This window comes from Hylobates moloch, unplaced genomic scaffold, assembly GCF_009828535.3.
Source record: "Hylobates moloch isolate HMO894 unplaced genomic scaffold, HMol_V3 SCAFFOLD_11, whole genome shotgun sequence".
Taxonomy (NCBI): Eukaryota; Metazoa; Chordata; class Mammalia; order Primates; family Hylobatidae; genus Hylobates; species Hylobates moloch.
Window position 1 is genome coordinate 12,200,708 of NW_026652286.1, and position 13,973 is coordinate 12,214,680.

The 13,973-nt window shown below is 38.8% G+C and overlaps 1 protein-coding gene across 1 annotated transcript in view; it reads right to left on the reverse strand.

Annotated features, from left to right (window-relative positions):
• Positions 1-13,973, reverse strand: part of TRIM44 (tripartite motif containing 44) — a 143,124-nt gene that overhangs the window by 108,817 nt on the left and 20,334 nt on the right. Inside the window, exon 2 of the mRNA XM_032166262.2 lies at positions 11,683-11,760. Within this exon, the coding sequence (XP_032022153.1) occupies positions 11,683-11,760 (78 nt within the window). The remainder of the gene's footprint in view (positions 1-11,682; positions 11,761-13,973) is intronic.

Here is a 13,973-nt window from a genome sequence, read left to right on the forward strand (position 1 = left end):
GTAATACAACAGTGAAATTTGGCTTTCTTGAACAAGATTTTCATGTAATATTAAAAGATAATGAAACACTTTTGTTTGCTTTTTATTTAATTAATTATTATTATTATTTTTTTTTGAGACAGTTTCACTCTTGTTGCTCAGGCTGGAGTGCAATGGCGTGATCTTGGCTCACCGCAACCTCCTCCTCCCGGGTTCAAGCAATCCTCGTACCTCAGCCTCCCAAGCAGCTAGGATTACAGGCATGTGCCACGATGCCCAGCTAATTTTTTTATTTTTAGTAGAGACGGGGTTTCACCACATTGGCCACGATGATCTTGATCTCTTGACCTTGTGATCCACCTGCCTTGGCTTCCCAAAGTGCTGGGATTAGAGGCGTGAGCCACTGTGCTTGGCCTTTGTTTGCCTTTAAATAAACTACCAAAAAAGAGGCGGGGGGGGAAGACAAGAGACAGATGATTCGGAAAATTGAGTCTTCACTCTATCAATGAGTAAAGGTTTTCAGCTTTTAAAAAATTTTTGACGGCTGCTCGCGGTGGCTCACGCCTGTAATCCCAGCACTTTGGGAGGCCGAGACGGGTGGATCACGAGGTCAGGAGATCGAGACCATCCTGGCTAACACGGTGAAACCCCATCTCTACTAAAAATACAAAAAAATTAGCTGGGCATGGTAGTGGGCACCTGTAGTCCCCGCTACTCAGGAGGCTGAGGCAGGAGAATGGCGCGAACCCAGGAGGCGGAGCTTGCAGTGAGCTGAGATTGCGCCACTGCACTCCAGCCTGGGCGACAGAGCATCTCGAGACTCCGTCTCAAAAAAAAAAAAAAAAAAAATTTGACTCATCATTGTGGCTACATGAATGACTTATTGGTAACCTGGAATTCTATTTCATAGTATCAAGTGTTTTAAACCTTTAACATATTTGATGGGGTACCAAAATCAAATTTCAGCTTCCAAATTGCCTTTTCTTTCCTCTAACATTGAAATGCTACAGAGGGCCCCTAAAGCACCCAAAAGAGAGGTAAACAGATTTGACATGTTACATGGAAGGCACTGTCAAAAAGTAAAAAAAAAAAGTTTAATCTCTTCAGATTATATTTTAGTGAGTGATATTAACATATGTTACAAAGTTGTATGAGATCTCTAAAATTCTAATATGTCTGAGTATATGCTATTAATCATAATTGTGGTTATTATGTTAAGTTATTGTAGACCACAGAAATTTGTAGACCAAATTTCCTTGTCAATTGTGTTTTCATCTATGATGATTTAAAGTCATTCCCACAGTTAATTGCTTAATGCTGATGCAGTTTCTGAAAACTTCATGAGCACACAAAATCCTAGAATATGGTGTCTTTTAGGAGGTTCAGGAAAGGATGAAAAGGATCCTAAAAAGCACTCTTAAATACAGGTTTCTAATAACTTCAGAATCATATCATTTGAACTGGGTAAGAATTCCTGGAACTTTAATGAAAAGATGGACTGGTTTATAAAACTGCTAACCCAAGCAGAACAAAAATTAATTAAATATCAAGAAAATACTTTGCCAGATTTTAATGCAAAATCAGCTGATACTGAAATTGTTTAGATACACAATTTGAATGAACTCTAAGGTCTAAGTCAAATTACCCAAGGATAACCCATCAGTTATCAGTGCTATTCACCTAGTTTGAAGAAACAACTGGTATTCAAGAGGACGTAAGTATAATGTTAATTAAGCATGGACTCATGGAGAACCAGGATGGGCACCTTGTCCTTCCTGAGTCCTTAAAGCATTCCATGACTCGTCATGGAGAAGATAAAATGATCCAAATTGAATATATTGGTGTGGTAACTTACAAATTGCTAAAATAGTTTATAAACAATGTTTGGTCCTATATTCCTAGGAAAACAATCAAAGCTTCAGGCACATCTGGTCACCTGATGGGCCATTTAAACATTTTATAAAAAGATTTCATTCAACTGTTATTTTCAATGCATGTTTTCTGGTTGTATAAAAGCTCTCCCATGCAAGAGGACTAATGTTATAACACTAGGTTATTATGCCACAGTGTATTTTCACCAGGTAAATAAAGCTTTTTTATGGTTCACTGAGGACAGTCAACCCCTTCACAATCTAGAACCCAAAGACTGGATCATCTAGGAACATCAGAGAGACTGTCCTTGACATCCGCATTGCAGCAAAACTTTGGAACACTGAATTTTGGATTCATAATCTCACAACTGAGAAGGGTCCCTCCTCACTCTTAAAAATGTACACTCATTGAAACTCTTAGGGTAAAGCTAACCAGGTGAGTCTCTCCCCAGAAGATGGCATCCTTGATGTGAACAGCTTTTCCCATGATCACAGATCAAGACTTCTACTATCATAAGACTCTTACCTTTGAATATTTTTTCTTGTTTATGCTTCTATGAACAACAGAAATGAAAACGGGGTCTGTTGTGTGCACTTATAGGGTATACTTTTATTTGTGAAGGATTTTGCAGCCAGCCTTATTCTTGGATAACCTTATACTTTGTAAGGTAAAAGATGAAGGCCCAATGTAGGTGAGAAACTTCAATGGTACATATGTTGCCTCATCATCAGTCAGAAACATAACATTAATTCACTCTTCTTAACTCACATCATGAATTAAAGAGAACACTGCCAGGAAGCTTTCACTCTTCTAGAAGGGCATCATTTGTTAGGTCCTTTGTCCATGATTTGGAATAAAAAAGGCAATGATTACAAACGTATCCCACATAATCGGCTCTATAGCAGATTCTTCTGTAAAGGCTATGGTTACACAACAGACTTTAAATTCTCTTGTGAAAGTTAAGCTAAGTAATAGAATTGGCTAAAAGAAAAGTATCTGTGTATGTGCAGCTGTTGGCACTTGTGTCCTATGGAGAAAAAATCTGATATTATAGAGATTCAGTTGTAGAGGATTAATGAAGAGACTGCTTAGTTAAGTGAGTAGACTGGTTAGCTCATTCTTTGATCTATTTGATTTTAGGTGGTTTGGTTTATGCAGACCCTGGGTAAGGAGCATACTCCAAACTCTTGGTATTATCCCCCCAATAGCCATAATAATAGTCTCCCTGGTGCACTCTGTTCTTTCAAAGGTTTTAAATGTTTGCATACAGCCATCTCCAGAATGTCAAATGGTCTCTCTTCAACTGGAATGACGAGAGCTGAAAGAAATATTATGGGACACCATAACCTATGAATGACATGCTGAGACTGGAAACCCAAAATGATGGTAACTGAGGGTGGCACTAAGGCCCTAAGTTTTGGTTACACTCACCTAAGTGAGAACCTGGTCAAAAGGGGGAATTTTTTAAAACAAAACGATGGGAGGCCATTGTTTGGACTGAGCTCACGTACTAGGCCCCAAAAGACCAAACCAAACAAAAATGGAGTCGCTCACGCTAAATGTGACACAATCAAACTAAGACTTGAAAGAAACATAGATCCTAGACAGAAAGGATCAGGTTTTGTTTTTCTCCTGCAAACAGTACATTCCAGCATAAAAAGGTACCCACTACTCAGTCTCTGTGCCTATCTTTGCAAGACTCACTGTTCTACTGTTTCCCAGTGGGTTTCAAGGCCAAATGAAGTACATTTATGATGGTAATACTGACATCAGTGACTAAAGTTTTAGTCAATCTCTCAAAATTAAGAAAATGACCAAAAGGGGGGAATTGTTAAAGCAAACTAAATATGGCCTGAGAACGACTCCATACTTCTATATTTGAGTCTTTGTGGATGAACTACAACCTAACTTAATAGGTAGACAAGATTGAAAACCTAACTTAGGAGTATGTGCCTGTTACAATCGCTGATTCTTGGCCAATCCCAGCAGCCATACTTCAACCAGTCATATACTGCTGAGTGTTCAAACTGTGTTCAAATAAGGCAAATGCCAACCTGTAACCAATCCAGCTATTTCTGTACCTCACTTCTGATTTCTGTATGTCACTTATTGTCTACCAATTTGTTCTGACCACGAGGCACCCGTGGAGTCTCTCTGAATCTGCTGTGATTCTGGGGGCTGCCCAACTCAGGAATCGTCCATTGCTCAATTAAAGTCCCTTAAATTTAATTCGGCTAAAGTTTTGTTCTTTTTTTTGAGACGGAATCTTGCTCTGTCGCCCAGGCTGGAGTGCAGTGGCATGATCTCAGCTCACTGCAAGCTCTGCGCTCTGCCTCCTGGGTTCACACCATTCTCCTGCCTCAGCCTCCCGAGTAGCTGGGACTACAGGCGCCCGCCACCATGCCTGGCTAATTTTTTGTATTTTTAGTAGAGATGAGGTTTCACTATGTTGCCAGGATGGTCTCGATCTCCTGACCTCGTGATCCGCCTGCCTTGGCCTCCCAAAGTGTTGGGATTACAGGCGTGAGCCACTGCACCCGGCCCTGAAGTTTTTCTTCTAACAATATATAATACAGGTTAAACGTCCCAAATCCAAAACTCCAAAATCTGAAATCCTCCAAACTCCAAAATTCTTTGAGCACTGACAAAGGAAACGCTCACTGAAGCATTTCAGATTGCAGATTTTCAGATTAGGGAAGCTCAACTAGTATAACACAAATATTCAAAAATCCAAAATTCAAAATACTTCTGGTTCCAAACATTTCAGATAAGGAATACTCAATCTATAATACCATTTTATGCACAAAAGACAAAGAACCATAATATTACCCAGTTTTTTCCATAGGTATCTTTCACCTCCAAGTATGGTCTCAAAAGAATGCACATGACCATGTGCATGAGAATCATCCAGGTTGCATATTTAAAAAGCATATCTCAGAACCACAAAATCAGATGCTTTGAGTGAGGCTCAAGAATCTGCATTTCTTTATAAAAAGTAAGTACCCAAAGTTTACAAACCACTGTAAGGATAAAAAAAAATGGGTGATTTTATTTCTTTCTTCTTTATACTTGGGTCTTCTACATTTTTCTACAGAAAACATATACAGCTAGTCCCCATACAATGGTTTGACTTACAATTTTTCTACTTTATGATGGTGCAAACGTGCTACACATTCAATAGAAACTGTACTTCAAGTACCTATACAACTATTCTGCTTTTTACTTTAAAAGTAAGCCTATTCAGCCGGGCGTGGTGGCTCATGCCTGTAATCCCAGCACTTTGGGAGGCCAAGACAGGTGGATCACGAGGTCAGGAGATCGAGACCATTCTGGCTAACACAGCGAAACCCTGTCTCTGCTAAAAATACAAAAAGATTAGCTGGGCGTGGTGGTGGGCGCCTATAGTCCCAACTACTTGGGAGGCTGAGGCAGGAGAATGGCGTGAACCTGGGAGGTGGAGCTTACAGTAAGTCGAGATCACACCACTGCACTCCAGCCTGGGCAACACAGCAAGACTCTGTCTCAAAAACAAATAAATGAAAATAAAATAAATAAGCCTATTCAACACTTTATTATGAAATAGGCTTTGGTTAGATTATTTTGCCCAACTATAGACCAATGTAAGTGTTCTGCTCACGTTTAAGGTAGGCTAAGCTATGATGTTCAGTAGGATGGATGTATTAAATGCATTTTTGACATAATATTTTCAACTTATGATGGGTTTATTGGGGTGTAATCCCATTGTAAGTCAAGGAGCATCTGTATTTCTTTTATAATTGGGTAGGGGAGGATGAAAGGGGTAAGCTGTTTTGTTTTGATAAAGCCAGGGGAATGGTGAAGGAGGGAAAGAGCTTGTTTCTCCTTTTTCTCCTGCCCAAATGTCTAGAGAGGATAAAAAGGGGCCACATTTACTTCTTCCTAGAGCAGGCCTGAGGGAGCACAGGTATTTTTCCCAATTAGTGTCCTTCACCAATCAGGTCAAACTGTAGAAGCACTTGCCTCAGTTCTTCATTTAGCGAGGGCTAAATGCTCTGAGGGTTATGGCTGTTTTGCCATCTCCCCACATTTTCTGTTGGAAAAGGCCATTCTCCAGTCCTGGTTCTCTGGAGTTGTGGGAGACTGTGCTACGGCACAGGATCCCAGTACAGGGAGGTAAAAGAAGAGTGTGAAGAAAAAATAATCAGTTAAGGGTCACATTGCTAGGGATGCCAGGCTATATATACATCTATTTACCCATGGATTCAATAACAGTGTATGGGTGAAGAACATGAAGTAAGACAAATCTCGAGTTAAGCCCTGGTCCCATCACTTACTAGCAAGCTATTTAACCCCTGAAGTATCAGAATGCTCGACCATAAAACAAGACGAATACTTATTTTTATAGGGTTGCTGTAACAGATAATACATATCAATTACTATGTGCCAGGCTCCATGCTAATAAGGGCTGAAGATACAGGGATAAAATAAATATAACTCATGATCTCCAAAATTCCCTACTTACAACTTTTTAAATGAAAAGTCCAGAAATAGGTCAATAATTCTAATAACTCATCAACCACAGGAACACTTCTATATGTAACAACTTGATAGCTTAGGCATCTCAATTCTCTGCTTCGGCTGGTTGAATAAACAGTGCCCCAGTGAATACTTCTTTTTTGGCACAGGGCAAGGATCAAGATGATGCCTGGCTTGACCCTTGTGAATAATAGGACACAATAGGACACAATAATAAGAACTTCAAATTAGGTTTTGCTTATATTAATCACTACCTGTACATTTAAAATTTATATTTTTTGACAAGAATCTGATTATCACAGAAGAGTGAAGGACTGGGCTGTGTTCCATGCCAATGATATCAGCTATGAAAAATGATTGCAGAGTTCTTTTGCAATTATAAAATGCTACATAAATGCCGAAATAAAAAAAGAAAACCATTCTTGGGTTTATTTAACTAATTTCATGTTGGTAGATAATTTTTTGGTTTCACACTTCAGTAAGAATACCTCTAGAGGCTAGAGGAAACAAAAGGAAAAAAACCTGCTGTTTCAGGAAGCCTTAGGTATGATCAGATCCCATGTTTAATGCCACTCCAGTCACACAGAATAATGTGAGCCACTTGGCTCAAGTTTTAAGATGCTTCTTTTTTGAGAATATAAGATTAATATGAATTCAAGACACACAACTGTGTTAACTGTTTGCTTCAAGCACACCAGTTACAGGAAACAATGAACAGTGCATATCAGAGGAAAAGAAAAGCAATCAATACATAATAGAGAGAAAGTGGCTGTTATTAACTACATAATAAGAGGTTAGTTTGATTGAGCTTAGCATGTTGTACTTTTGGTTCAATGCTTTCTGAGGACTGGGCAGGGGGAAGGGAGGAAAGGGAATCAATGTGTTTTCTAAGCCTAGGTTACCTCTGAGTAAACTGTGAAAGATAACTGCATAGTCACTACAAAGGAAAGCTGTGAAGATAAAGAAATAAGTAAGCTTTAAATTTCTTAAAAATCCAAGTACAGACACACATATACACACATACCCCTGACTGATTACATTTTAAAATTTCCCTAAAACCCACCATAAATGTACTCAGTCTACAGATAAGAATCCTGCTTGTGCAATAGGTGTTTCAGAAAAGTTTGGCTGGAGAAAAAAAAAGTTTGCAAACTAAACCAAGTCAAACACATTAGGACAGCGTATTATGTAAAAGACCACTTCCTACTAATCCTTTTGACAAACTAAAGATTGTTTGTTATTAAAAGTAATCTTCTTCCACGATATAGAGGGTTCTAGATGCCCAGAGGTATGTACCCTTTAAAACAGGGCTCACCACAGCAACACCCATGCACAAAACTTCATTTGGTCTTGTGCCCTATTTCTTAACCATCACTGGCTCTGATTCCTCTCCTCAGGCTCACCCATAATGGTTGGTTGTTCCTGATTTTCCTCTGGTTTTAGAACTCAGCCTACACCTCAACCATGGCAGGGAGCTTTGATCATCCTCCTAAATCCCGACCAGGATCCCTTTCCCTCTTTTTGGCTTTGCTACTTCTCTGTTGGAAGTGACAGCGTAAAGCAGTCCTGTCCTTTTAGCCTGAGCTGACTTCCCAACCCACCTCTTCTTCCCCTCCCTACTCCTTTCCTACCTCTGTTCAACTTGTTTGTTTCATAAGCCTAGATTTTTATCTACCTTTTTTCCAAAGTTGAAATCACCTGGACTTATTTCTAGGGGCTCTTCTACTTGTTCAAAGAAGTGAAAAAAAATCATTAACAAACATAGAGGAAAACAGCTAAGGTACAGCACAAAGGTTCTCAAAGTGTGGTACTTGAACCAGCAACATCAGCATCACCTGATAATTTCACAGAAATGAACATTATCTAGCCACCCCAGGCCAACTGAATAAAAAACTCTGGAGGTGGGCACAGCACTGTATATTTTAATACGTCTTCTGGGTGATTTTCATGCACACTGAAGTTTAAGAACTTCTGAGTCTGGAAGAAAAGAAGATGTCTGACAAATGTTTTGGATAAAATGAGGTATCTCATTAAACAGAATCATGTCTATATTATTGACATAGAATAACATCTAAGATATTCTACATAAAGGAGAAAGCAATTGTAAAACCATGGGTATAATTTTGTAAAAAAAATTTGAAAATGTACTTCTACACAGAAAAATGTCTAGAAGGTTACATACTAAACTGTTAACAGTGGCTAACTTAAGAGAGATTTTTTTCTTCATGAATATCTGTATTTTAAAATCTATAAGCATGTATTATTTTATAATTTAAAAAAATGATTAATTTAGACATCTTCTACTGCTCTCTAGCAAAACTCAAGAGGTAAAAATTAACTCATTCCCCAAGAGGCTTTAGTGTCTGGACTAATCAAGCTTTGTGATGCTTTAGGGAATTCTAGAGGAAGTGAAGCAGAGATAGTGCTCAGTCCTCCATGACCCAATCAGTGCTTCTATGTAAAGCCTCTGTGCCAGGAAATGACAAGTCACAAAGCCTAAGAGATTTCTGCCCTTCTTAAATAGGCCAACTCAAAAAGGGGATGGTGGGGCTCTGTGGGAAAACAGAACAGACAAAAACTTAAGGGTTGTCTTGGAAGACACCAACTTATTTCTAGGAAAATCTTCTTTGTGCAGAAATTATATATTTAAGTGGCCCATTTTTTACCCCCATTCCTGACCTGGCAGTCATTCTGCAATTACGTTCACCCTTCTTCAAGCTGGCTCCAAGTATATACAGCACATGCTTGTGGTAGACTAAAAAGGGGCTTGAAAATAAAATAGGTTGGTTGGTAGTAAACGATCCAGGGCAAAATAAAAAGAATGTAAAAAAGAGGTGCAGGTATAGACACATACCCAAGATCAAGTCAGGTCCTTACAAATATCCTTTACCTTATGATGCATCAAGGGAAAACCCTGACACTTCCAGGGATTCCTCTCATGCAACCACTCAATCCTTTCACTTTCTGGCAAACTTTCCATCAGAAGCACTACATGCATTCATAACGGATCCCAAAGCACCTTACCTGTATTATAGTCATACATAGAGAAACTCAGTGTGATTTGTACACATCCGCTCCCTCTTCACTGCCCTGCTAATTATAAGTTTGGTGGAAACAGAATATGGTTGTCTCCTGCAGAACAGGAGTTGCCCCAGAAACCAGAGAAACTTGGTAAGAAAAGCTTTCAGTAACTTTTAATAAGTGGTTAATCCTAACTAAAGGAAAAACTTTTATCAGGGGTCCTCCTACTTTGAGCTAGGAAAGTTGATAAAGGTTACCCCAATTTTTTCTATCTACCAAGATACTCTCTACTTCTGGAACCCTAACTACACCAGAAGACAAGAGATCTTACCAATGTCCCCAATATTTTCATTGCCATATGAAGAGAAATTTATTTTTGTGGCTGCAGCCACCTTTTGAAGAGCCCACCAGTCTATGGCTCTGCCACATATTGTGTTTCAGTTTAGAAAACTGCAGCACAATGTGATCATGTAGCAGAAATGAGATAAAATCCAGTGCTTGGTTTGCAACATGACGTAAGATAAAGAGTACAGGCACTGGAGTCAGACTTTGAATTCCACATCTATATTACATTAGATTTGGGCAGATGAGTCTACCTTTCTAAACCTCAGTGTTCTTATCAATAAAGTAGGAAGAAAATGCCACTTTACAGTGTTGTTAAATAATTAAAAGTATTTAAGGGGAGAGCAGAAATGAGAAGTTAGCATTTAATGAATACAGAATTTCAGTTTGGGATAGTAAAAAAGCTGTAGAGATGGACAGTGGTGATGGTTGTACAACAAAGTGTGGTCAGGTGTGGTGGCTCATGCCCATAATCCCAGCACTTTGGGAGACTGAGGTGGGCAGATCACTTGAGGTCAGGAGTTCGAAACCAGCCTGGCCAACATGGTGAAACTCTGTCTCTAGTAAAAATACAAAAAGTTAGCTAGGTGTGGTGGCGTGTGCCTGTAGTCTCAGCCAGTCAGGCGGCTGAGGCAGGAGAATCACTTGAACCTGGGAGGGAGAGGTTGCAGTGAGCCGAGATCATGCCACTGTACTCCAACCTGGGCATCAGAGCGAGACTCCATCTCAAAAAAACAAAAAACAAAAACAAACAAACAAAAAACCAAAGTGAATGTACTTAATGCCATTGAACTGTACACTCAAAAATGGTTAAAATTTTGTATGTATATTTTAGCACAATTATGTAAGATTCCTAGCAAAGTGCCTGGCTCTCAGCAGATACTCAAGAAATGCTAGTCCCATTCCTCTTAAAAAAAAAAAAAAAGAACCTACAGTAAAATAAAATCATGCTCCTTTCCCTATTTAATTGTGAGAAACTTTGATTCTAAGGCAAAGCTAGCCGGCCCCAATACCAGGTAGTGCCACAGTAAGTGTCTGGATAGGAAGGAGAAGGAAGTCTGTTCAGTTCCCTTTACCTCCACCCCGTTATGGTGTCTCCCAGAATATCAATCCTCTAGACCCTAACATATTGAAATAAAAAAAAAAAAGCTGGGACACTTAAACCAGTTTCCAAACCAGACTTCAGGTCATGAGGAAAAAAGTATTCTGAGTGGCAGCTGGCTCCTGGAAGCAGTGGAGAGATAAGACGCTAGTGCTGAACACCAACTAGATGAGTCTGGATCCTATGCCAGTCCCTGGCATTAAGATGATGTGTACTTCTCAGCTGGTGCGGTGGCTCACACCTGTAGTCCCAGCACTTTGGGAGGCCAAGGCGGGCGGATCACGAGGTCAGGAGTTCTAGACCAGCCTGACCAACATGGTGAAACCCCGTCTCTACTAAAAATACAAAAATTAGCAGGGCATTGTGGCGCACGCCTGTAATCCCAGCTACTCAGGAGGCTGAGGCAGGAGAATGGCTTGGACCTGTGAGGCGGAGGATATAGTGAGCCAAGATTGCACCACTGCACTCCAGCTTGGGCAACAGGGTGAGACTCTGTCTCAAAAAAAAAAAAAAAAAAGATGATCTGTATTTCTCTCAGACACCTTTGGCTGCATCTAATGGACACAGAGGAACAAAGATTCAAAGACCCCTGGTAAAGGAGGATTAAAAATGCACTTGTCTGCAGTTCAGGGAAAACAATGAATGATTATGTATTGTAAGTCATAAAATAGAGAAGGGGAAAAATAGATGACTTATCTCTAGGCATATCAGGACACTGTTTCTGATGGGCAGGCTTAATTAAATCTTAATGCAATATTCAGAGAGATGATCATCAATACCTCACAATTTTAGCTCAAGGAGAATGAAATGCTTGGGGTACCAACACCCAATCAATTCCAAACAATACTTACTTTAGGGTCTGAGCTCTTGAACTTCAACCTTTCCACCAATTCAATCATAGCTGCCTTCAGTCCACCTGAGTCTTTGCTCTAGAAGAAAGAAAAGTGAGGGGTCACTAGACAGCATTTTGTTGCTCTCTCAAACACAAACACCATTTCGGAAGACAATGAAATAGAAAGGAATTTTTTCTTGGCAGCCAAGAGAGCTAAACAACTAAAGAGAGGTGCATTGCTCCTCTTTCCCTTCTCTATGGACAAAGAGTGTCAGGACATAAATTGCCCAGTGACTGGCACAACTATATGGAATGAAAATTAAACACAATTTGTATAGGCTGACTCACTGCTTCATCTCAGGCTCAACTGTGCTGGTGTTCACCGCAGCTCTACAAAAGACAGTTCCACACAACATGTCTATTTTACAGACTAGTAATTTTTATTTTAAATCTTTATGTATCAGATATAGAAGTATGCAAAATTAAATATACTTATAAAAATTAAAACAAAGAAAATAGTCTGAAATTTAATTACGAATGGAACTGTAGTGTGCTGATTAAAAACACAGGTTTTTTAACTGGGTGTGGTAGCTTGCACCTGTAATTTCAGCTACTCAGGAGGCTGAGGCAGGAGCATTGCTTGAGGCCAGGAGTTCAAGACCAAAAAACCACAAAACTCACAGGTTTTTGAGTCAGACATATAAGTTCCAATTTTGGATTTGCCATTAACTAGTTGATTAATTTCAGGCAAATTACTAAATGTCTCAAAACCTTCTCCCCTTTCTATAAAATAGTGATAATAAACTGGGCTATTTTGGGGCCTAATTGAAAGTGTTTTAAAAGATATTAGCACAGTATGTGGCACACAGTGAGTGCTCAAAAATTTCATATGCTATTACTATTATTACAGTATAATGATTTAGAATAGCACAGTACAATAAAAGACTAATGTGAGCCCCAAATGCAAGTGTATGTATATGATTTTATAATTGCCACAATTAAAAAGTAAAATCGATTTTGATATATTTTACTTAACTCAATATATTCAAAATATCATTACAACATGTAATTTCAACATGAGATTTTTTCTTCATGCTAGGTCTTTGAAATCTAGTATTTCACAATTACAGCCCAATCAATTTAAACCAGCCACATTACAAGTGCTCCAAAGCCACATGTGACTAGTGACTACTATATTGGTCAGTACAGATTTAGAACACAGACTAGAGCCCTAGTGCCATTAGTCACACACTAGCTGTGTGACCTTAGGCAAGTTACTTAGACTCTCTATGCCTCAATTTCTTTATCTGTAAAATAGAGCCAATAACTGTCTATTTCATAGGACTGTAGTAAGATTAAATTAGTTGATGTATGTCAAGGTACTCAGAACAGAGCCTGGCACATGGTAAATAAAAAAGGAAGTATGAAACAGTTTTATTACTATCTGTCTCCCTCGTGATATTTTCAGTTCCTTAAGGGTAAGAACTGTATTTTTTTTATATCCCTGTAACTCTTATGCCCACCATCTAGATGTTATAAAAAGTCTGAACAAATCAATGAATGTGTTCACTGCAGCTCTACAAAAGACATGAATGCCATAATAATACATTATATTATATATAGGACAATCTAAAATCACAGGAATTCATTTATTTTCTTATCTCAACAACTCTATGAGGTAGGTAGGAACACTCATTTTACCAATGAGGGAAAGGAAGCACAAAGAGGTAAAATCACTGTCATTTCTATGGGGTAGGCACAACAAAGAAGTACAAGAATAAACAGATACTGCAAATATCTCTTACTCAAAATTGGCCTCTGGATCCATGATAACATATCTTCCAAATTTACAGAATTAATTTCAATTCCTCCAAAATAGGAAATACCTAATAAGATTCCACTATATAAATTAAAATATACTAAAGGGTCAACTTTTCCCCCTCTGACCTCTCTTGCCTCTCAAGTCTACACAGTAAAAATCAGACACAACATGACTACAACCAATATCTACTTTAGATGTGTTCACCAAACACAGCTTAGATCACATTTCCATTTTAGCAAAGGTTCTAAATTTTAATAAGTTCTATTTTTTAAAATGATGGTTTACAACTCCCCTATATCCTCCACTAATTTTAGTCTTTAATCTCTGTAGTCTCATAGCAGATAGTTGAGAAAAGGAACTTAGAGGTCATATACCAGGGAGAAGGTGAGACCTGAAGTGCCTAAAAAAGGGTTAAGTTGCCAGAAACAATCCTGCCTTTACGAGATGATCAGACAATAAAGCCTGTCTGGTGATATCATTCCTCTAAC